The 20,224-nt window shown below is 42.6% G+C and overlaps 1 protein-coding gene across 3 annotated transcripts in view; it reads left to right on the top strand.

Annotated features, from left to right (window-relative positions):
• Window positions 1-20,224, top strand: part of LOC126358622 (zinc metalloproteinase nas-14-like) — a 118,600-nt gene that overhangs the window by 86,333 nt on the left and 12,043 nt on the right. For all 3 annotated transcript variants that reach the window (XM_050007566.1, XM_050007564.1, XM_050007565.1), the window contains exon 5: window positions 2,894-3,027. In XM_050007566.1, the coding sequence (XP_049863523.1) occupies window positions 2,894-3,027 (134 nt within the window). The remainder of the gene's footprint in view (window positions 1-2,893; window positions 3,028-20,224) is intronic.

Genomic DNA, 20,224 nt, shown 5'->3' with positions numbered 1-20,224 from the left:
ATGATGGAGGAAACAATTTGTGGGTGGTGGAGGTAAGAAAGAGGCTGGGGTGGGGAAGGGGAGAGATGTAGTGGTGCCTGAGAGAACCTGTTGGGATGTGGTGGAGCAGGATAGGGCTGCTAGGTGTTGTTAGCAGGGAGGCTTGAATAGATGGGTTAAAGACAGGAGTGATCCATTATGGCCAGTTACTGCACCCCCACTGAGAGAATCTCTGTGCCCCACTGAGAGAATCTCTTCTCTAATGAACCAAGACCTTCAGCCTTTTACGTGTCACCTGCTCTCCTATGTGTAGGACACACCAACTATTTCCTCCACTGATTCTCCACGGTTCATGTTCTTTTATCACAATGGCATATGCTCATCACAGTTGATACCACCTCCCTCTACATTAACATTCCTAATGCCCTTGGCCTTGTTGTGCTATTGAACACTCACTATCTTCCCTAATGCTCAACTGACTCCAAACCTACAACCTCATTCCTCGTCACCATGACTAACTGATCTGCACCTCCATAATCTCAACACCTTCTCCTACATTTTCTTCACCTGGTCCTCCTCAACCTGAAAGCCACATCCTTGATATTGAGACTGAGACCGTCACAGTCTGAAGTTACCCTCCCTACAGTGTAAGGAAACAGATCTTCCATGCCTTGTCTCTCCAGTCAGCTACCACATCTCACATTCCCACCATCCAACCACAAAGGAGCACTCCCATCATGACCCAGTACCACCCAGGACTGGGGTAATGGAATCATATTTGTCCCCAGGGTTTTAACTACATCTTGTTGTGCCCTGAAAAGAAGAATTCCTACCTACTATCCTTCCCACTCTCCCCACAATAGTTTTCTACCACTCATCAAAAATACACAATCCTTGTCCATCCCTACACCAACATTGCTCCCAATCCCTTGCCTCATGGCTCATATCCCTGCAAAAGATATAAATTCAAGACCTGTCCCATACAACCTCCTACCACCACCTACTCCACTACAGTCACAGGCATCACCTATTGCATCAAACGCAAGACTCCCTCTGAAAGCAGTCATCTTATTTACAAACTAAGCTGCAGCCACTGTGCTGCTTCCTACATGGGTGTGCCAGCCAGTAAGTTGTCTGTCCACACGAATGGCCAAGAAACAGCTGGACTACTCAGTTGCTGACATGCTGCCCAACACAACATGTTTCAATTCAATTACTGCTTCACAGCTTGCATCATCTTGATCCTTCCTACCAGCACAAGGTTTTCTGAATTGTGCAGGTGTAAATACCCCCTGCAATATATTGTATGTTTCCATAACCCCCTGGTCTCAGTATTCACTAGTCCTCTATTCCTTACCCTATCACCCACCTATCTCCTACCCTGTTCCCACTCCAGCACTATACAGCGTTCTATTCCACCAACACACCCAATAGTCTTTTTCCCCCTCCTCTACTTCTTTCCTTTTCCACTCCCCTTCAAACCCCCCCCCCCCTCCACCCTCGTCAAACCTCCTGACTGCACCTAGCAGGCTTGCCCTGTTCTCACCATGTCCCTGTATCCCCAACCAAGCAGCACTACATCTTCAACCACCCCTACCCTGATATCCATTCTTCTCCCTGACCCAGCCCCCTCCCTTCCCTACCACCCACAACAGGTACAGTGGCTGTATGCAACCAATCCTCAGCAACCAGAGACAGTGGTAATTTGGGAGGTGTCCCCTTGTGTGAATGTGTGTGTGTTTTCTACTTTAAAAGAAGGCATTTTAGCCAAAAGGCCATGTGATTGCAGTACTTTGTTGTGCCTGTCTGCAGCACATCACTTCCTCTATATGGTGAGTAGCAGTCTATCCTTTTCATAATTTTGTCATTATTCCATCTTCGATTTTCCATTGTTTAATCAATAATGTCAGAGATTAGTATCCATAAACATGAGACGGAAGACGGGTATCTAATTGCCAGGTAAATATTATATCATGACAGAATATGCTTAGCTACACAAAACTATTCAGAAATGTTTTCATGAAGATGTAGAAGGTTCAATGAAAATGTAATATGAGAAACAACTGAATAAAGTAAGTATGAAGAAATAAAACAGAAAAACTTACGTTAGGCAAACACCAAATTTCATCCATTAAGATGACAAAAAGAACAGTAATTAACAACAGAGATAATATTCAAATAGCTCAATAGATTAATCATAAATACAGACAATTAATGATGAGGGCATTTACATTATGTAAGTAATAATGGATTAGATCCATAAAAGTATTCAGACTATGAAGAAAGGAAATATGCTTGAAGAATACAGTGTTTTAATAGAGAGGGTTAAGAGTAATATAATATACAAGACATTTTCAAAATTGTTTACAGAATGTCTGCAAGGACAGCATTATTTTAATTTCAGTTTAATCAAGTACCATACACTCTCATGATGTCCATGATTCTCCACCCCCCCCCCCCCCTCCCCCCTCTTTCTCTCTCTCTTGTTCTCTGTCTCTCTATACCCAATAGAAGAGAGCCATTACACTTTTTAGTTTAAGTACACACACACATGCCACAGAGAGGGGGGAGGGGGAGGGAGAGAGAGAAAGAAAGAGAGAGAGAGAGAGAGAGAGAGAGAGAGAGAGAGAGAGAGAGAATTCGTGTCAGCACGGATCTTCCAGGCTGCAAAGTCTCTGCATATATGTGTTACCATACCTGGGACATTGGTATGTAACATAAGTAATCAGAAAATATTACTGTTATTACACTAATACTTATTGCAATCAAAATATCAATTAGTATTTTTATTATTCCAGATATTTACACTACTGGGTAAGACTTTCAATGCATAAGTAAAAATGAAGCATTAATGTTAATTCCAGTATGCATCTGCATAGTATAATGTAAAATCTGCACTGGCTTATTTCAACAGGCAAAGAAGGCAACTTTCGGAAATATAATGAGACACTTGTAACAGATTATGGAATTGGTTATGACTATGGAAGCATTATGCACTACAGCAAAAAAGCATTTTCAAAAAATGGAGAACCTACAATAGTACCATTAGTAAGTATACAAAATTAACATTCATGTCATACTTTGCACATATTCTTAATATTTAATTTAATTTAAATGTCACACACACACTGGTATTTGAATAACTACAAAAGTGGAATTTGCTAAAAACGTCATCTGATTTAGTATAAAATGAAACAAAGCCTTCTGAAACATATTTCTAAGGCCATAAGTAACCCCTATTCCATATTCTTTGTGACTGCATCTACATCTACATCTATACTACACAAACCATCTTATGGTATGTCGGAGACGGTACCTTTGGTATTACTATCATTTTCCTCTTTTCCTATTCCATTTGCAAATGCTGTGTGGCAAGAACCACATATGATAAACATCCATATCAGCTCTAATTTCACTAGTTTTTCTCACCACTTTTATTTTTGAGACGTGCACTGTAAGACAAAAGAGAAAACAGATGTACCATGAAGAAATTATCCAAATGGGAAAGGAATGATAGATGTGATGTACAAATGATTACAATTTCAGAAAAATTGGGTGATTTATTCAAGAGAAAGAGATTCACAAATTGAGCACATCAATAACAAGTTGGCCTACTTCTGGCCCCAATGCAAGCAGTTATTCAGCTTGACATTGATTGATGGAGTTGTTGGATATCCTTGTAATGGATACGGTGCCAAATACTGTCCAATTGACTTGTTAGATTGTCAAAATCCCAAGCTGATTTGGGGATCCTGCCAATAACATTTGAAACATTCTCAACTATGGAGAGGTCTGGCTACTTTACTGGACAATTCAGGGCTTGGTGAACTTGAAGATAAGCAGTATGAATGCTTGCTACGTGTGGGCAGGCATTATCTTGCTGAAATGTAAGCTCAGGAAACAAAACAAGGTGTAGAATAATGTCAACTTACCAATGCGCAGTAAAATGCCATGGATAACAACCAAAGTGGTCCTGCTATGAAATGAAATGACAGCCCAAACTATAACCCCTGGTTGTTAGTCTTATGGCAGTCAGTAACCATATTGACGTCCCACTGCTGTCTTGGGCATCTCCAGGCACATCTGTTCTGATCATTGAGGCTCAATTTGAATTTGGGCTCATCACTGAAGACTGTTCTACTCCAGCAAATGATATTCCAGGCCAAATACATGTCTGGAGATGCCCCAGCCAGTGGTGGGATACCAACCTGACTGTCACCCACCATATGGCCCAGCAACCTGGAGTAATGGTCCCTTTGGTTGCCATCTGCAGCACCTTAACAGCACAATGATGTGCCAACGGGTGCCCTGTTTTGTTGCTATAGATGACAAGCTAATCTGGGCTTACATTTCAGCAAGATGATGCCCATCTGCAAATGGCAACAGTTTCTACTGCTTGTCTTCATGCTTGTCAAACCCTACTTTAGTCATCAAGGTCACTGGATCTCTCCCCAACTGAAGCATTTGGAACATTATGGGCAGGGCCCTCCAACCAGCTTAGGATTATGATGATATAATGTGCCAATGGTACAAAATCATATATCTCTCAGAAGGACATACAATAAATCTGTCAAACAATGCCACGCCAAATAACGGCTTGTATAAGGACCAGAGATGGACTAATAGATTATTGACTTGCGCAGTTTGTGAAACTCTTTCTCTTGAATAAATTACCCAATTGTTATTTGTCTGTACATGTACATCACACCTATCAGTTTCCATCACATTTGGATAATCCCTCCTCGGTATGTCCTTTTTTTATTTACTCAAATCAAACAATGGAGATTCCAGGTAGGTATGTCAACAATGTACAAAGAGACAGATTGCTACTTACCACAAAAAAGACCCATTCAGTTGCAGACAGGCATAATTAAAAGAGACTTCCATAAAGCTTTAGGCCAAGGCCTTCACCAGCAAATGAGAAACACACACCATTCATACACAAATGCAAGCACATCTCATGCAGACTTGACTGTCAACTCCAGCATCTCAGGCCATACCAACTATCACATGGGATGCACGCAGCAATCTAGAAGGTGTGGGAAAGGGAAAGGAATAGTAATGGATGGGTGGGGAGAGAGACGAATGCTGTCTGGTGGAATGAGCAGGGACTAGAATACCAACAAGCACATCATTAGGAGGTTGTGAGGCAGGGAAGTAGGAGTGGAAAAGGAGAGCAGTGGAGAAAGACTGTGGCTGCATTCACATAGGGCTGAAAATAAACAGGGTGGGAGATGAGAATGAGGAAAGAGAGTGTGAGAACTGTCGGGTGGAGGGGGTAGGTACAGTATTTTACCATTGGTCGAGGCCAGGACAATTGCAGAAGCAGAGAATACATTGTAAGCATAACTCCCATGTGTGCAGTTCAGAAAGCAGGTGGTGCAGGGAAGGATCCAGATAACGCGGGCAGTGAAGCAGCCATTGAAATCGAGTGTGTTATTATTCAGCTGCATGTTGTGCCACAGAGTGGTCTACTTTGCTCTTTGTCACAATTTGGCAGTGGCCATTCATACTAGTAGGCAGCTGGTTGGTAGTCATACCAACATATAAATAGCTGTGCAATGATTGCAGCAGGGCTGGTAAATGACGTAGCTGTTTCACAGGCAGCCTAGCCCCTGAGGGGGTGGGAAAAACCTGTGACAGGACTGAAATAGGAAGTGCTGCATACGCGGCTTGAGCGCAGGTTTTCCACCTGGGTCTTCCAGAGGGATATGATCCTTGTGGCAACGGGTTTGGGTTGGGAGTGGCGTAGGGATGGACTAGGATGGTGTGGAAGTTGGGTGAGTGACAGAACACAACTTTAGGAGGGAAGTGTCTCAGTTAGGATGTTCCTCATTTCAGGGCATGATGATGGGTAATCAAAACCCTGTAGAAGGATGTGAATCAAATGTTTCAGTTGTAATCTTACCCTCCCACACATCACTATTAGAATTCTCTGTCTTTGCACAAATTTTGAAATTTTTGGGAGGTGTAAGATATACAAATGTATAACTTTTTACTTATCTTTATTATCTCATTGTTGTTGTTGATCGCTCGAAGTCTTGTTGTGTCTAGGAGTACATTCTTGCTGCTGAAAATTTTGATTTAATGGTGTGGGTTCTTGTTGCCCTAAATAATAGATGAAGATTTGCCTGTTGCAATAAATATCTTTTTATTTTATCCCATTCTTCCAAGTCACACTAACTTTATAATTTACACATTAAAAAAAAAACAATAATTTCATTGTTAGTGACAAACTTAAAATGTCTACGTCCATCTGAGGCATGTCAACTACTACTTACATACTGTGGAACTCACAATTTCCAAAGCTTTTAAAAAGCAAAAGATTTTACAAATTTTCTCAATAGGAGAAGAATCTTTACTAAATTATATCATTATTTCATAAAGAAATCCAGAAACAAATTTAATAATTAGCATTAGATTGCACAATTAATAATATGAATTTTAAGTAAGCCAGAAATTTTTTGATTGCAATTATTCTTAAAAGAACAGTAATTTTCACTGTTAGTACATAACTATCGCAACATATTAATTTCTTTTTTGTACATTTAAGCCTGAAATATAATACATCATATTCAAAATCATATGAATTCCTTTTGTGAAACAGCTGGGATAATTTTAACCTATGCAACAATTGATAGTATACATGGCATCTATTATTTCTATGTAAAAAAAGCCCAGGGTGGTACTGGGTGATGAAGCAGACACTCCTTTGTGGCTGGTTCTTGGCGGTGGTGGGAGTATTGGGGGTATGAGGAGAAATTGCATGAAAGATCTGTTTGCTGACTAGGTCTAGGAGATAGTGCTGTCTGTGAAGGCCTTGATGAGACCCTCAGCACACTGAGCAAGGCAATTCTTGTAACCGCAGATACACCATGTATGGGCAGCTATGCTGTAAGTGAGGGATTTTTTTATGAAAAAAGGATAACAGCTGTTGACAGAAAAGGGATGACAGCTGTTGAAATGCAGCAGGTGTTCTTAGTGATTATTGGGTTTAATGTAGACAGAGGTGCGGATAGAGTCATCAGAGAGGAGGAGTCAACGTCTAGGAAGTTGGCAAACTGGGTTGAGGAGGACTACATGAGCAAGTGTTGAGGTTGTGAAGAAATGAAGGTAGGTTGCCTTGGTCCCAATTGCAGATCATGAAGATATTACCTGTGAACCTGAATCAGACTAGAGGTTTGGGTCTCTTCATCACCCATAAACAGACTGGCATAGGAGGGTGCCATGTGAATGCCCATGGCTGTACTGTGGATTTGTGTGTATACCTTCCCTTCAGAGGAAAAGTATTTGTGAATTAGGATAAAGTTAGTAAGGTGTATTAGGAACAGATAGTGGGTTTGGAATCTGAAGAACATCAGGAAAGGTGGTGTTCAACAACAGTAAGACCATGGGCATGAGGGATGTTGGTGTATAGGGAAGTGGAGTCAACAGTGTCGAATAGGGATTCAGGAGGTAAAGGGGAGGGGATGGTGAAGAGTTGGTGTAGGAAGTGGTTGGTGTCTTTGACGTGGGTGGCTACATTATGGGCAGTTGGTTGGAGATGTTGGTCAATGATGGCTGAAATTCTTTCAGTTGGGGCACAGTAACCAGCCACAATGGAGCATCCATGACTGTTGGGTTTGTGGATTTTGGGGAGTGTGTAGAAGGTGGGTGTGTGGGGTGTCATAGGGATGAGGGAAGAAATGGATTTAGGGGAGAGGTTCTGGGAAGAGCCTATGGCTTTAAGCAGGGATTGGAGGTAGTGTTGAACTTCTGGGACGGGATCACTCTGACAGAGTTTATAGCTAGAGAAGTCAGATAATTGGTGGAGGCCTTCTGCCAGGTAATCACTGCGATTCATAACAGTGGTGGAAACTTTGTCTGCAGGTAGGATGATTAGGTCGGGATTTGTTTTGAGGCTGTGTAGAGCTCTTCTTTCTTCTACGGAAAGATTGGTGTTCTGTGGAAGTGACCTGGAGTAGGATGGTGAGGCTAAGGTGAAGTTAAGGAATTTGTGGAAGGTGACCAGTGGGTGGTTAGGTGGGAGAGAAAAAGGATCATGATTGAATGGTGGTATGAACTGGAAGAGATGGTTCAATGTTTGAATTAGGGTGGTTTTTTGTAGGAGGGATTGACAGCAAAGAAGTGGTTACATTGTAGGGATCAGAAGGGGAGTAGGTCTTTCACAAGTCCAGCATGATTAAATTTAGGCATAAGGGTAAAGGTGGAGCCTTTGGATAGACCGAAACTTTACAGGAATATTCTGGCTCTGGATTTGGTGGAGAATTGGTTGGGAGTTTTGGGGCATGAGGCAAGTTGGAAAGGTCAGTTATGCAGGGTTTAGCTATTACGAGAGGTCGATGAGGAGGAACACTGTGGGTGCAATAGGAGATTAGTGGTGCCCTGAGGCGGCAGTAGGATGTCAGCAGGCTGGATAGCTTATGGAGGTAGTGTCTGAAATGCCCCTCCAGTTCCTGGAGAGCAAGGGATTAGATTTCAGAGAAGTGCATTTGGAGTGGGGATTGCACAGTAGTAGTATTTTGCAGAGAAAGCAGAGAATGTTCTGGGATGCCTCAGCCATGGAGATGTGTTTTTTTCAGTACCTGGTTCGTGAGGGCCAGGGATTGGCAGAATTTGAAAAGGTGTAGGTCATTGTGTAAGGAGAGTAGGGATCCAGAGGAAGGAATCTATGGCATTCCATGGTTTATGCATCATTTGAAAAACAGGGTGTGGGACTAGGTTTTAGCCAGGGAAAGTGATACTTTTCTGAACTGATGCAGAAAGATGGAGCAGGGGTTCATTGCGACAGGATGGTGAACAGAATCAGGAATCATGCAAAATGTGCAAAATAAATGTTGATGGTTGGGTGAGCAGCTGGATAAGGAAAAAAGACACATAAAAATGCATAAAATATCAATAGAGACACACAGAAACATGTACATATACACAAAAGTATGCACAGATTTGTAAAAATATGCACAAATATGTAAAAATTAGTAAAAATACATGAAACTGTGTACAAATTTGCACAAATATGTTAAAAACATAGAAGAAAAGGTACAATGAGGTGTATGAGTATGTGTGTGTGTGTGTGTGTGTGTGTGTGTGTGTGTGTGTGTGTGTGTGTGTGTTTGGGTGTCTGTGTGTACATTGGTATGTGTGTTGTGCAGTAAGCGAAGAGAGAGGTTGGGACGATTGCTTAGGTCCAGGAGGGAAAGTTCATGTGGGATGGACAGGTGTGGGAAATAAAATGCTAAAGCACATCAGAATGAGAGAGGAAGAGGGATCAATAGGAATAAATATAATTATAACTATTGGAGGAAAGAATCTGGAGGATCAGATGCTTCATCTACAATCTGCACTGTCATGAAGTCTGTGTTGTGTGTGGACAATTGTTGATACAATGTGACTTGGAAGTAGATGCGGTTTGGTCGGTGGTGAATAAACACAGAAAAGTAGAGAAAGAACAGGCAATGAGAAGAGTAATGCCCCACCAAACAGCATCCATCTTTCTCCCCATCCTTACGCTAGTATCCCTCTCCCTTCCCACCCTCTCCAGATTGCTGCTTGCATCCCACGTGATAGTTCCGGCTCGAGATGCTGGAGTAGGTGGTCATGTGCACATGAGTTGTGCTTGCTTGTATGAATGAATGGTGTGTGTTTCTCTTCTGCTGATGAAGGCTGTGCGTGAAAGCTTTATGTAAGTATTTTAATTGTGCTTGTCTGCAACTTCATGTATGTGTTTTCATTAATTTATGTTTGTCTTAGAATGTATGTGGAAGGAAGCACTATGTTTCCTGATTCTGCTTTCAATGTATACTCTCACAATTTTAATAGTATACTGCTGTGGAAGTTCCTGAATGGAATAATATGCAAAATAAAGGAGAGGCAACAACTCATCTATAGATGACTGATGTGTGGGACATAGAAACATGCATTAGAAAACTATTTATAATAGCTTTTGAGTTCTTTCTCTTTCTCTAGTAGAAGTATATACATTCACACACACAACCACACCGATACCCAAACATACACACCCATGGCTACAGCAAGACTGGCTGTTGATTATCGCTTGTGTCAGTGTCATGGGAGGGAATAAAATTGTAACTGGATCCTTCTATCAACCACTAGAATCACTTCAGTTCCCTAGTGCATCACTTCCCCAGTCGTACTGTAATCATCGGTCGATACTATGTCCAGTTTAATTCTTGTACCACTAAAAAGACAAGTGAAGTAGATATTAGCATCACTGGCATTGAGAATCAGGGGAAATCATTGAAATTGAAAAAAATAAAAAAAAATCTCCTGGGTCCAAAGGAACTGCTGTCAGATTTCACACTGAATTTGGGGCTGAGTTTGCTTCTCTCAAGCAAAAAACAGCATCCAGTAGTTGGAAAAAAGCACAGGTCACACCTGTGTGCAAAAAGGTTTGCACAAGTGATCCTCAAACCTACCATTCAATATCCTAGACCTCAGTATATTGTAGAATCTTAGAACCTATTCTGAGCTCAAACATTATGCGATGTCTTGAACAGAATGACCTCCTCCATTCCAACGAGCATGGATTCTGAAAATGTAAATCATGTGGAACAGAAGCTCACAATTTTCTCACATGACATACTGAAAGATTTTGACAAGACAGTAAGGTACATGCAGTTCTTGTCGATTTCTGAAAAGCATTTGAATCAATACTATATCTGCATTTAGTAGCAGAAGTACATTTGTATGGAGAATCAATCTATATTTCTGACTGGATTGAAGTTTTTCTGGTAGGGAGTACATAGCAAATTATCTCAGATGGGGAAACATCAACAGTGTAGAACTGACCCCACCTGTTCCCCAGTGAAGTGTGTTGGAATCCTAGCTGTTCATGCTTTGTGTTAATGACCATGTGGGCAATTTTAATAATAAACTCAGATATTTGCACAAATGATGGAGTTTCTATAATGAAAGAAGCTGCATAAATATTCAGCCAGATCTTGATAACATTTCAAAGGGGTGCAGACAATGACAATATGCATTAAATGTTCATAAATGTAAAACTGTGCACTTCACAAACTGAAAAAAAAATTTGGTATCTTATGACTGTGTTATCAGTCTGTCCAGTTAGGATCAGCCAACTCATACAAATGCCTGAGTGTAACAACATGTAAGTATACGAAATAAAATGATTACACAGACATGCAACTTTACCTGATGGATAGTTCGCTGAGTAGTATTTTCTCTAAGCAACATTCTGTTTAAAGTGAATCACCCAATAATGTCATAAGGCCAAGCTGCACATGTCTGCTTTTATGCCCAGCAGCTAACTCATTACAAATAATAATGTGTAGCTGTGATCCTGCAGTCAAACAGTCTATGTATTGGCTAGAATTGTGAATTAACAAAACAAACAGAAATACTAAATAAAAGACAAATCAAGAATTAATAAAAAGGGTTCTATTCTAACATCAATAACTGATGTAGATGACATCAAAGAATTCTGTTGAATAATGTTTATGCAAGAAACTAATTTTGTAAAAGTGAAAAGTGGTCCTATGCTAACCCTTTATAACAAAGACAGAAAGGTATCCCTATAAAATGAAATAAAATTCTGTTCTGTGTGTTATGAGAATGGTAGCAAAATCCCAAAGCTAGTCATCCAAGATGCATGAAAACTAAGTCCATTTCATGATCACAATACATGAAATTTTCAAAAGTTCAAAACAGTTCAGAGTTCAGAATGATGATTTGCATATTAATATGCTAGAGATAATGTGGAGGATCTCACATGCAGTTTATTCTCAATAACATAATGCAAGTGGAAAACTTCAAATTCTGCTATAGAACACATTCAGACCTTGCAAAAGTTAGAGTGCCTTCAAAAGCTAAAGTATTGTAGCATCCATACACTGCCCAGAGTCTATCACCTACCTGACCAAGTTGTACATGTTACCATAGATGGGACTGCCTTCTTCAAGAACTTGCCATAAGTATCCAGAATCACTTCCCTGAGTGCACCTCTCAAAAAGCATGTCTCTTCGCTTGATGCCAGTAGTTTTCTGCCACTGCCTACTTCTTCACTGGCAGAAAGCCATCCTCACCAAAAATATGTCATTCTATGTTCTACAGATATGATTTTGATTCAACTTGACCACTTTCTGCATTAAACTAAATTATTAAAGCAATATTTAAATGAAATAAATGTTATAAACTTTCTATCAAACATAGAAAGAAGCATCTTTTGGCACCCTTTTCAGTGGCAGTGTCTGCTAACACATATTATTGACCACTTCTTAAATTGCTATTGTTTTACGATACTGATTATAATCCTGTCTAAATATAGTTATCAGTGAAACTAGTAACATATTCCTTAAATAACTACAATAGTATGACAAGATATGAGATAAGCACTTTCTTGATGAAAAAGAGACTAAAAATGTAAGAAATCAGTATATAAAATAGATAAGATAGGTGGCTTTCAGGAATGATAGCTTAAAATTGCGTAATGTTGCAGACCCAGTTGTGGATAAAGCATGTGATAGACTCCAATTAATTGGCAGAAGGCAGGAGAAATGCAATCTGTCTACAAAGGAAACTGCTTACAAATTACTAGTGTGAGCTATCCTGGAATATTGGCAGGTGTATGGAAGCTGTATCAAATAGAACTAACAGGGGATATTGAATGCATATAAAGAATTGCAGCATGAATGGTCACTGGTTTGTCTGACCCATGGGAGAGTGTCATAGAGATGATGAAGAAACTGAAATTGCAGACTCTTGAATAGACATAAAGTTTTCCAAGACTTACCGTGTTTCAACAACAAACTTTAAACTTGACTGTAGAAATATACTACAACCCATATGTATTGCTCCCACATGCTGTATGTGAATGGAACAAGTTAAAATCATAATAACTGGCACAACAGAATGCAACTGCTGCCTTTTTACTTCACAGTGCTTTGCAGACTATAGACTAGGTGTAGATAATGGATAGAAATAGCTGTTACCTGTGCAGATGGAGGTGGGGGTGTGTGTGGAGGATAGGATGCACGAGGAAGGAGGGGGGGGGGGGGGTAGTGGGACAGTGTGAGGCAGGTCTTTCCAAGACTCAGTGGCTGTTACAAGACAAAAGGAGTTTAGAGGGTACTGCATATGAGATATAGGGAGAGGCAGAAAGAGAGGGGGTACTGATGGGAGGAAAGGAGACGAGGGTGATGATTAAGGAACTGGGAAACAAGACAAAAGGGAGATGAGTGGAAAAGGGGGGAGAGAGGGGAAGGATGATGAAAAGGAGAGAGAGAGAGAGAGAGAGAGAGAGAGAGAGAGAGAGAGAGAGAGAGAGAGAGAGAGAGAGAGGAGGGAGTTCCTCATGGGTGAGAAGGCAGTACATGATCTGAATGGGGGAAAAGTAGTATGGACAGGAGAGGGAAGGAAGAGGCCAGCTGAGGCAGTGGGAAACAGGTTAGTGGATGCTTATGCCAGAGCAACTGCGGGAGTGCAGGACATGGCAGAGAGACATTTTCCACCTGTGTAGTTCAGAGGAATTAGTGCTGGAAGGGAGGATCCAAATGACTGTCATGATGAACCAGGTATTGAAGTGATTTGTCTCGTGGTGCACAGTATGTTTGGCTACTGGACGGCCGGCCAGTGTGACCGCGCAGTTCTAGGCACTTCGGTCTGGAACTGCATGACCGCTACAGTCACAGGTTCAAATCCTGCCTTGGGCATGGATGTGTGTGATGTCCTTAAGTTAGTTAGGTTTACGTAGTTCTACATTCTAGGGGACTGATGACCACAGAAGTTAAGTTCCATAGTGCTCAGAGTCATTTGAGCCTTCTTTTTTCTTCTTCTACCAGATGGTCAAGTTTGTAGACTGCCACCATTTTTGATGGCCATTAATGTGAGTAGAAAGTTGGTTACTGGTCATGCCCACTTAGAACGCTGTACAGTAATTGCAGCATACCTGATACATAATATGGCAGCTTTCACACATGGCCTTACCTTTTCTAGGGTATGAAATATCTGTGATTAGACTGTGGTAGGAGGTGGTGTGTAGATGTGTGGCACAGGTCTTGCACCTGGATTAATCACAAGGGGATGCTGGATTAGGAGCAAGATCAAAATTGGGGTGGACAAGGATATAATCATAGCTATGGGTGATGTGATTTTGGATAGGATATCCTTCATCTCAGGGCAGGACTAGAGGTAATCAAAGCTTAGGTGAATGATGTAACTGAGCTTGTCAAAGCCGTGTGTGTGTGTGTGTGTGTGTGTGTGTGTGTGTGTGTGTGTGTGTTTATGGACACTCAACGGTGAGATTAAATTATAAAAATGGGATCATACAAGCTAGGAAAATGGGAAAGAATAACAGATACTATACATAATATTAAAACACGAGTAAAAGCACATAGGAGCTAAAAGGAAGGCACAGAAAAATATGATTGACTGACCACTTACATAAAATATGGGCAAACCAGTCACCCTGTGAATATGTTGAAACTACTGCCCTAAAATATTGATAAAAGCATTGGACAGTTCACAAAACTGTAAACTTCTACACAGATTCATTTGATCAGTGCCTAAAATAAACTGCAGATCCATTGGCAAATCAGACACAGCCCGCTGGTTGGAAAATAAAATGCAGTCCAATAAAATGTGGTGCACAGTGGTCTGTATGCCACAAGCTCCACACATTAGAGGGTCCTCTTGCTGGAGCAAGAAACCATGAATCATAGGGCTGTGGCCTGTGCAAAGATGAGTGAGGAGGACCTTGTCCTATTGACATAGATGGAAATGATCTGACAGTGAGTCACCAACTCAGGTCCTAATAAACCTCTGAGACAGGAAAGACAATAAGAAGATGGGGAGATGGCCACAAAAGCCCCATTGATGCAGTTGTGCAAGAATACAGGGTCTCCAAGTAGTATTGTATGCCTTACTGATATCAAAGAATATATCAATACAGTGATGTTCACATAGGAAAGTCTGCTGAACATGTGAATAACAGTCAAGTTGTCGACAGTGGACTGAAATCTCTGAAATCCACAATGAGAGCGCCTAAGGAGTTCCCTGATCTCTAACAACCAGACCAGATGACATATAACCATTGGCTCCAGCATCTTTCCTGTACAGCCTGTTAGAGCAATACTCCGATAACTACTGAGACTTGTGTGGTCCTTTCCTTGTTTGCGGAGAAGTATCAAAAGTGCCCCTCTCTCCACGAGTTGGGGAAGTTATCTGTCTCCCATATAAGATTAAAACATTCGAGGAGGATTTTCTTTGGTAGTGCTACAAATTGTGAAGCACATGCTACCAGATTTGGTCGTGACCAGGTACAGTATCACAAGTCTCAGTCAGGGCTGATTCCAGCTCCCACATGGAAAAGGATAATTCTAAGTCTCAGAATTGTGGATCTGAAGTTGCATTTTCACCCTGTCTTTCCACCTAGGAGGGAAGCCTACTATATAAGGCGGCTCAGCTTTGGGGCGAGATGATTGCCCCAGTCTGACATCTGGATCCATTAGCTCTGTTGAAGAATCGAGAAATGCATCAGGGAGGATGATGTTGACATTGTCAGACAGTTGACTCCCTGGCTCTGTCAGTGGTTGGTGCATCATCTTGGATTTTTTGTCTTGAGTGGCCTTTGGGCCACAATTGTGGCTGTGATAGTAGCAGCATTAGATGGTGGACCAAGCTGAACCTTTGGAGGGGCAGGGAGTTCAGCAACAGTGGTAACCACAGCCTTGTCTGAAATCTTGGGAATAACTGCAACAGAACAAGTGCACTGGCAGACACAGGCACTACTGCTGACACTGGCAACCTCCATTTTATGTAGCAGCACTGGGTTTAGAGACTGGCTGTTTAATTACAGATGCAAAGGAGATAGCAAACATTGGGGGCTCATGGCCTTATAGATGTTTTTGGCCACTCCATATGAGATACGTTTAGTTGTTTTTATTTCCTGTACCTTCCTTTCTTCAAGAACAACACTGCAGTTCGTGCTCCAGACAAGGTGATCCCCAGAGCACTTGACACACTTCACAGGAGATGAACATTCAACTCCTTCATGGGCAGCCTTCCCACATTTGTTTTAAATGGCTTCTCCTTTACTGCCAACAGTAGTGTGCCCAAAGTGCTGGCACTTAAAACAGCACATTGGAACTGGGAAATAATGCCACACGCTAAGGTAAATGAAGCCACCATTAACACACTCAGGAGGTTTTGTGCTACTGAATGTTAGGATAAAGGAGTCGTATTTGATAAGATCCCCATCCACCTTCTTCATAATGTTTTGCATGTCAATGATACCTTCTGGAGCCCACTCGTGTTTCAGTTCCTCCTTGGAAATGTCGACTAGATACCTGCATGAGACCACACCTTTGCTATAATTCAAGATGCTATGCAGATCAGTGTCTGTTGCATACTGCCTGAGGCAGATAGCTGTTTGTAGGTTAGTGGCTTGCTGGGAATTTGAAGTTTCCTGTAGCAGTGTCCCATTGCACAAATACTTTATTGATTTAAGGTGCCACAGATTCCCTCTAAGCCCTTTGAACTGTTTTAAGTGGCAATGCTTTGGGCAAAACCTTCTCAAAACTATTCTCCTTCCATTTCAAGACTGCAAATACATTCTGTGGACCAGCATGCATTCTGTCACTAAGGAATGTACTTTTGGAATGAGTTCCTGAGACAGGAAGACTGGCTATGAAAGTCCTCTTGCTAGATTGGGTGTTAGTACCTTCCAGCAGCCCACCCTTTCCGCTGGGAGGAGGAAAAGAAAATTTTGTAGTATCCAATTCGGTCCCACAAGCAGCAAAATAAGGATCCACTCAGATAGAGCCCCATGTGCCTGAGTAAGCCTCATACAACAGAGGTATGGCTGGTTCCCCAGAGATTTCCCACTAGTGACTGTTCCACCTCAACAGCCATGCATCTTATCAACACCCAGCACACCTTGAGGCTTGTGATCTGGGCAGTCAAGCCAAGATCCCCATTCCCTGTGTCACACAACATTCCACCACCACACTGCAGGTGGTCACTAAAGCATGCCTGGAGCTTACAGTGACAGAGGACTGTTGGCACTTACCAGTCCTCAGTTCAGGAACCCCATGGTCACCAAGCCTGTACCCAGTAAATGAATGCTGAGCTCCTGAGTGGTTGGCAAGGCTGGGGTGATACTAGGTAGTGAGAGGAATGCTGGTCAGTGGCTGGTTAACAGGTTTACTTGTCAGAGGAGGAAGTGGCGAGGGAGGCCTGTTTATGGATGAGCTTGAATGTATACTGTCTGTCAGTAAAGGCTCTGGCAACGTTGTTAGTGTATTTTGACAACACATGCTTTCTTCTGCAGGTGTGCCATCTATGAGTGATGAGACTGTAAGGAAGATATGTTTTGACATGGGATGCATTATAGCGGTGAAAGTGCACATACTGTTGGTAGTTGGTGTGCTTAATATGAACAGACATGTTCAGGAAGCAATCTAAGAAAGAGAGATTGACGTGTAGGTACGTCACTCATTGAATTGAGAAGGACCAGGTGAAGTGGGCTTGGAAGTAGGTGTTGAGATTATAGAGGAGAGAGCAAAGGTTGTCTCTGCCGTGCATCTACATCATGATCCTCATCCACACCATTCCTTCCTCATCCAGATCATGTACTGCCTTCTCTCCCCACCACCATGCCAGCATCCTCTCTCCATCCTCTCCCCCCCCCCCCCCCCCCCCCCCATGCTTTTCCCATCCATCTCCCTTTCTCTCTTCCCTCCATATCTCTCTCCTCATCTCCACTTTTATCTTATCTCCATTCTATGGACCATGAAGCTAGCTAACTAATGCATTACCCCATCCTCACCTCGTGTGTCCTTCTCTACTCCTCCCATTTCCATCTGCCTAGACAACTGCTATTGATAATCAACAGTAAGTCTTACTGCAGCCACAGGTGTGTGTGTTTGGGTGTCTATGTGGTTGTGTGTGTGACTGTATGTAGTTCCACTAAAGGAAAACCAAGAGCTTCAAAGCTATTATAAACTGTTTTCTGTTGCATGTTGCTATGCGTCACACATGAGTCAGCTATAAGTGAGTGGTCGTCTTTGTTTTTTATTTTTCATAATACACTCCTGGAAATTGAAATAAGAACACCGTGAATTCATTGTCCCAGGAAGGGGAAACTTTATTGACACATTCCTGGGGTCAGATACATCACATGATCACACTGACAGAACCACAGGCACATAGACACAGGCAACAGAGCATGCACAATGTCGGCACTAGTACAGTGTATATCCACCTTTCGCAGCAATGCAGGCTGCTATTCTCCCATGGAGACGATCGTAGAGATGCTGGATGTAGTCCTGTGGAACGGCTTGCCATGCCATTTCCACCTGGCGCCTCAGTTGGACCAGCGTTCCTGCTGGACGTGCAGACCGCGTGAGACGACGCTTCATCCAGTCCCAAACATGCTCAATGGGGGACAGATCCGGAGATCTTGCTGGCCAGGGTAGTTGACTTACACCTTCTAGAGCACATTGGGTGGCACGGGATACATGCGGACATGCATTGTCCTGTTGGAACAGCAAGTTCCCTTGCCGGTCTAGGAATGGTAGAACGATGGGTTCGATGACGGTTTGGATGTACCGTGCACTATTCAGTGTCCCCTAGACGATCACCAGAGGTGTACGGCCAGTGTAGGAGATCGCTCCCCACACCATGATGCCGGGTGTTGGCCCTGTGTCCCTCGGTCGTATGCAGTCCTGATTGTGGCGCTCACCTGCACGGCGCCAAACACGCATACGACCATCATTGTCACCAAGGCAGAAGCGACTCTCATTGCTGAAGACGACACGTCTCCATTCGTCCCTCCATTCACGCCTGTCGCGACACCACTGGAGGCGGGCTGCACGATGTTGGGGCGTGAGCGGAAGATGGCCTAACGGTGTGCGGGACCGTAGCTCAGCTTCATGGACACGGTTGCGAATGGTCCTCGCCAATACCCCAGGAGCAACAGTGTCCCTAATTTGCTGGGAAGTGGCGGTGCGGTCCCCTACGGCACTGCGTAGGATCCTACGGTCTTGGCGTGCATCCGTGCGTCGCTGCGGTCTGGTCCCAGGTCGAAGGGCACGTGCACCTTCCGCCGACCACTGGCGACAACATCAATGTACTGTGGAGACCTGACGCCCCACGTGTTGAGCAGTTCAGCGGTACGTCCACCCGGCCTCCCGCATGCCCACTATACGCCCTCGCTCAAAGTCCGTCAACTGCACATACGGTTCACGTCCACGCTGTCGCGGCATGCTACCAGTGTTAAAGACTGCGATGGAGCTCCGTATGCCACGGCAAACTGGCTGACACTGACGGCGGCGGTGCACAAATGCTGCGCAGCTAGCGCCATTCGACGGCCAACACCGCGGTTCCTGGTGTGTCCGCTGTGCCGTGCGTGTGATCATTGCTTGTACAGCCCTCTCGCAGTGTCCGGAGCAAGTATAGTGGGTCTGACACACCGGTGTCAATGTGTTCTTTTTTCCATTTACAGGAGTGTAATAAACTTCTTTGTGATACACAATACCTCTCTTGTAGTGACTACCACTGGAGTTTTGTTGACCAACTCTGTAACACTCCTACGCTTACTAGACAATCCTGCGACAAAATGTACCACTCTTCATTGGGTCTCCCTCTCTCTCTTTCCCTTCTGTTACTCCTACTTGATAATAAGCCAGACAAGTGTTTTGTAAACCAGGTACTTTGTGGATAAATTACATTTCCTTCAGATTCTTCCAGTGAATCTTTGTCTGGCATCTGCTTGCCCTACAATTAGTTTTATGTGACTATTCCACTTTAAGTTGCTTTAGATATTTACTCCTAAGTAATTTAAGGGTTTTACTCTTTCTAATTATTTTTCACGAACAGTGTAATCAAACAGTAATGGTTTCTTTGTCCATTAATGCATAATATGTTGTATTTATTTACACTGAGAGTCAACTACTTGTCCACAGAGAAATCGTCAATTTCAGCAAGTCTTGTTGCATTTCACTACAGTCCTCTGGCATAGTGTCCTTCCTATCTGCCTACAGGCAACAGCATAATCTCCAAAAAGCTTCATGGGGCTTTTGATGTTAACCACCAGATCATTAATATATATTGTAAACAGTAATGACCCTATAAAACTTCCTTGGGGCAATCCCTAAATTACCTTTACATCTGTCAATTTCATCTCATAAAGAATAACATATTAAGAACTGTCTCCTAAAAAGTCCTCAATCCAATCATAAATCTGATCCAATAATCAGTGAGTTCT

This window comes from Schistocerca gregaria, chromosome 1 (assembly GCF_023897955.1).
Source record: "Schistocerca gregaria isolate iqSchGreg1 chromosome 1, iqSchGreg1.2, whole genome shotgun sequence".
NCBI lineage: Eukaryota > Metazoa > Arthropoda > Insecta > Orthoptera > Acrididae > Schistocerca > Schistocerca gregaria.
Note: the sequence above shows the minus strand (reverse complement) of the source record. Positions and strands in the feature narration are given on the sequence as shown.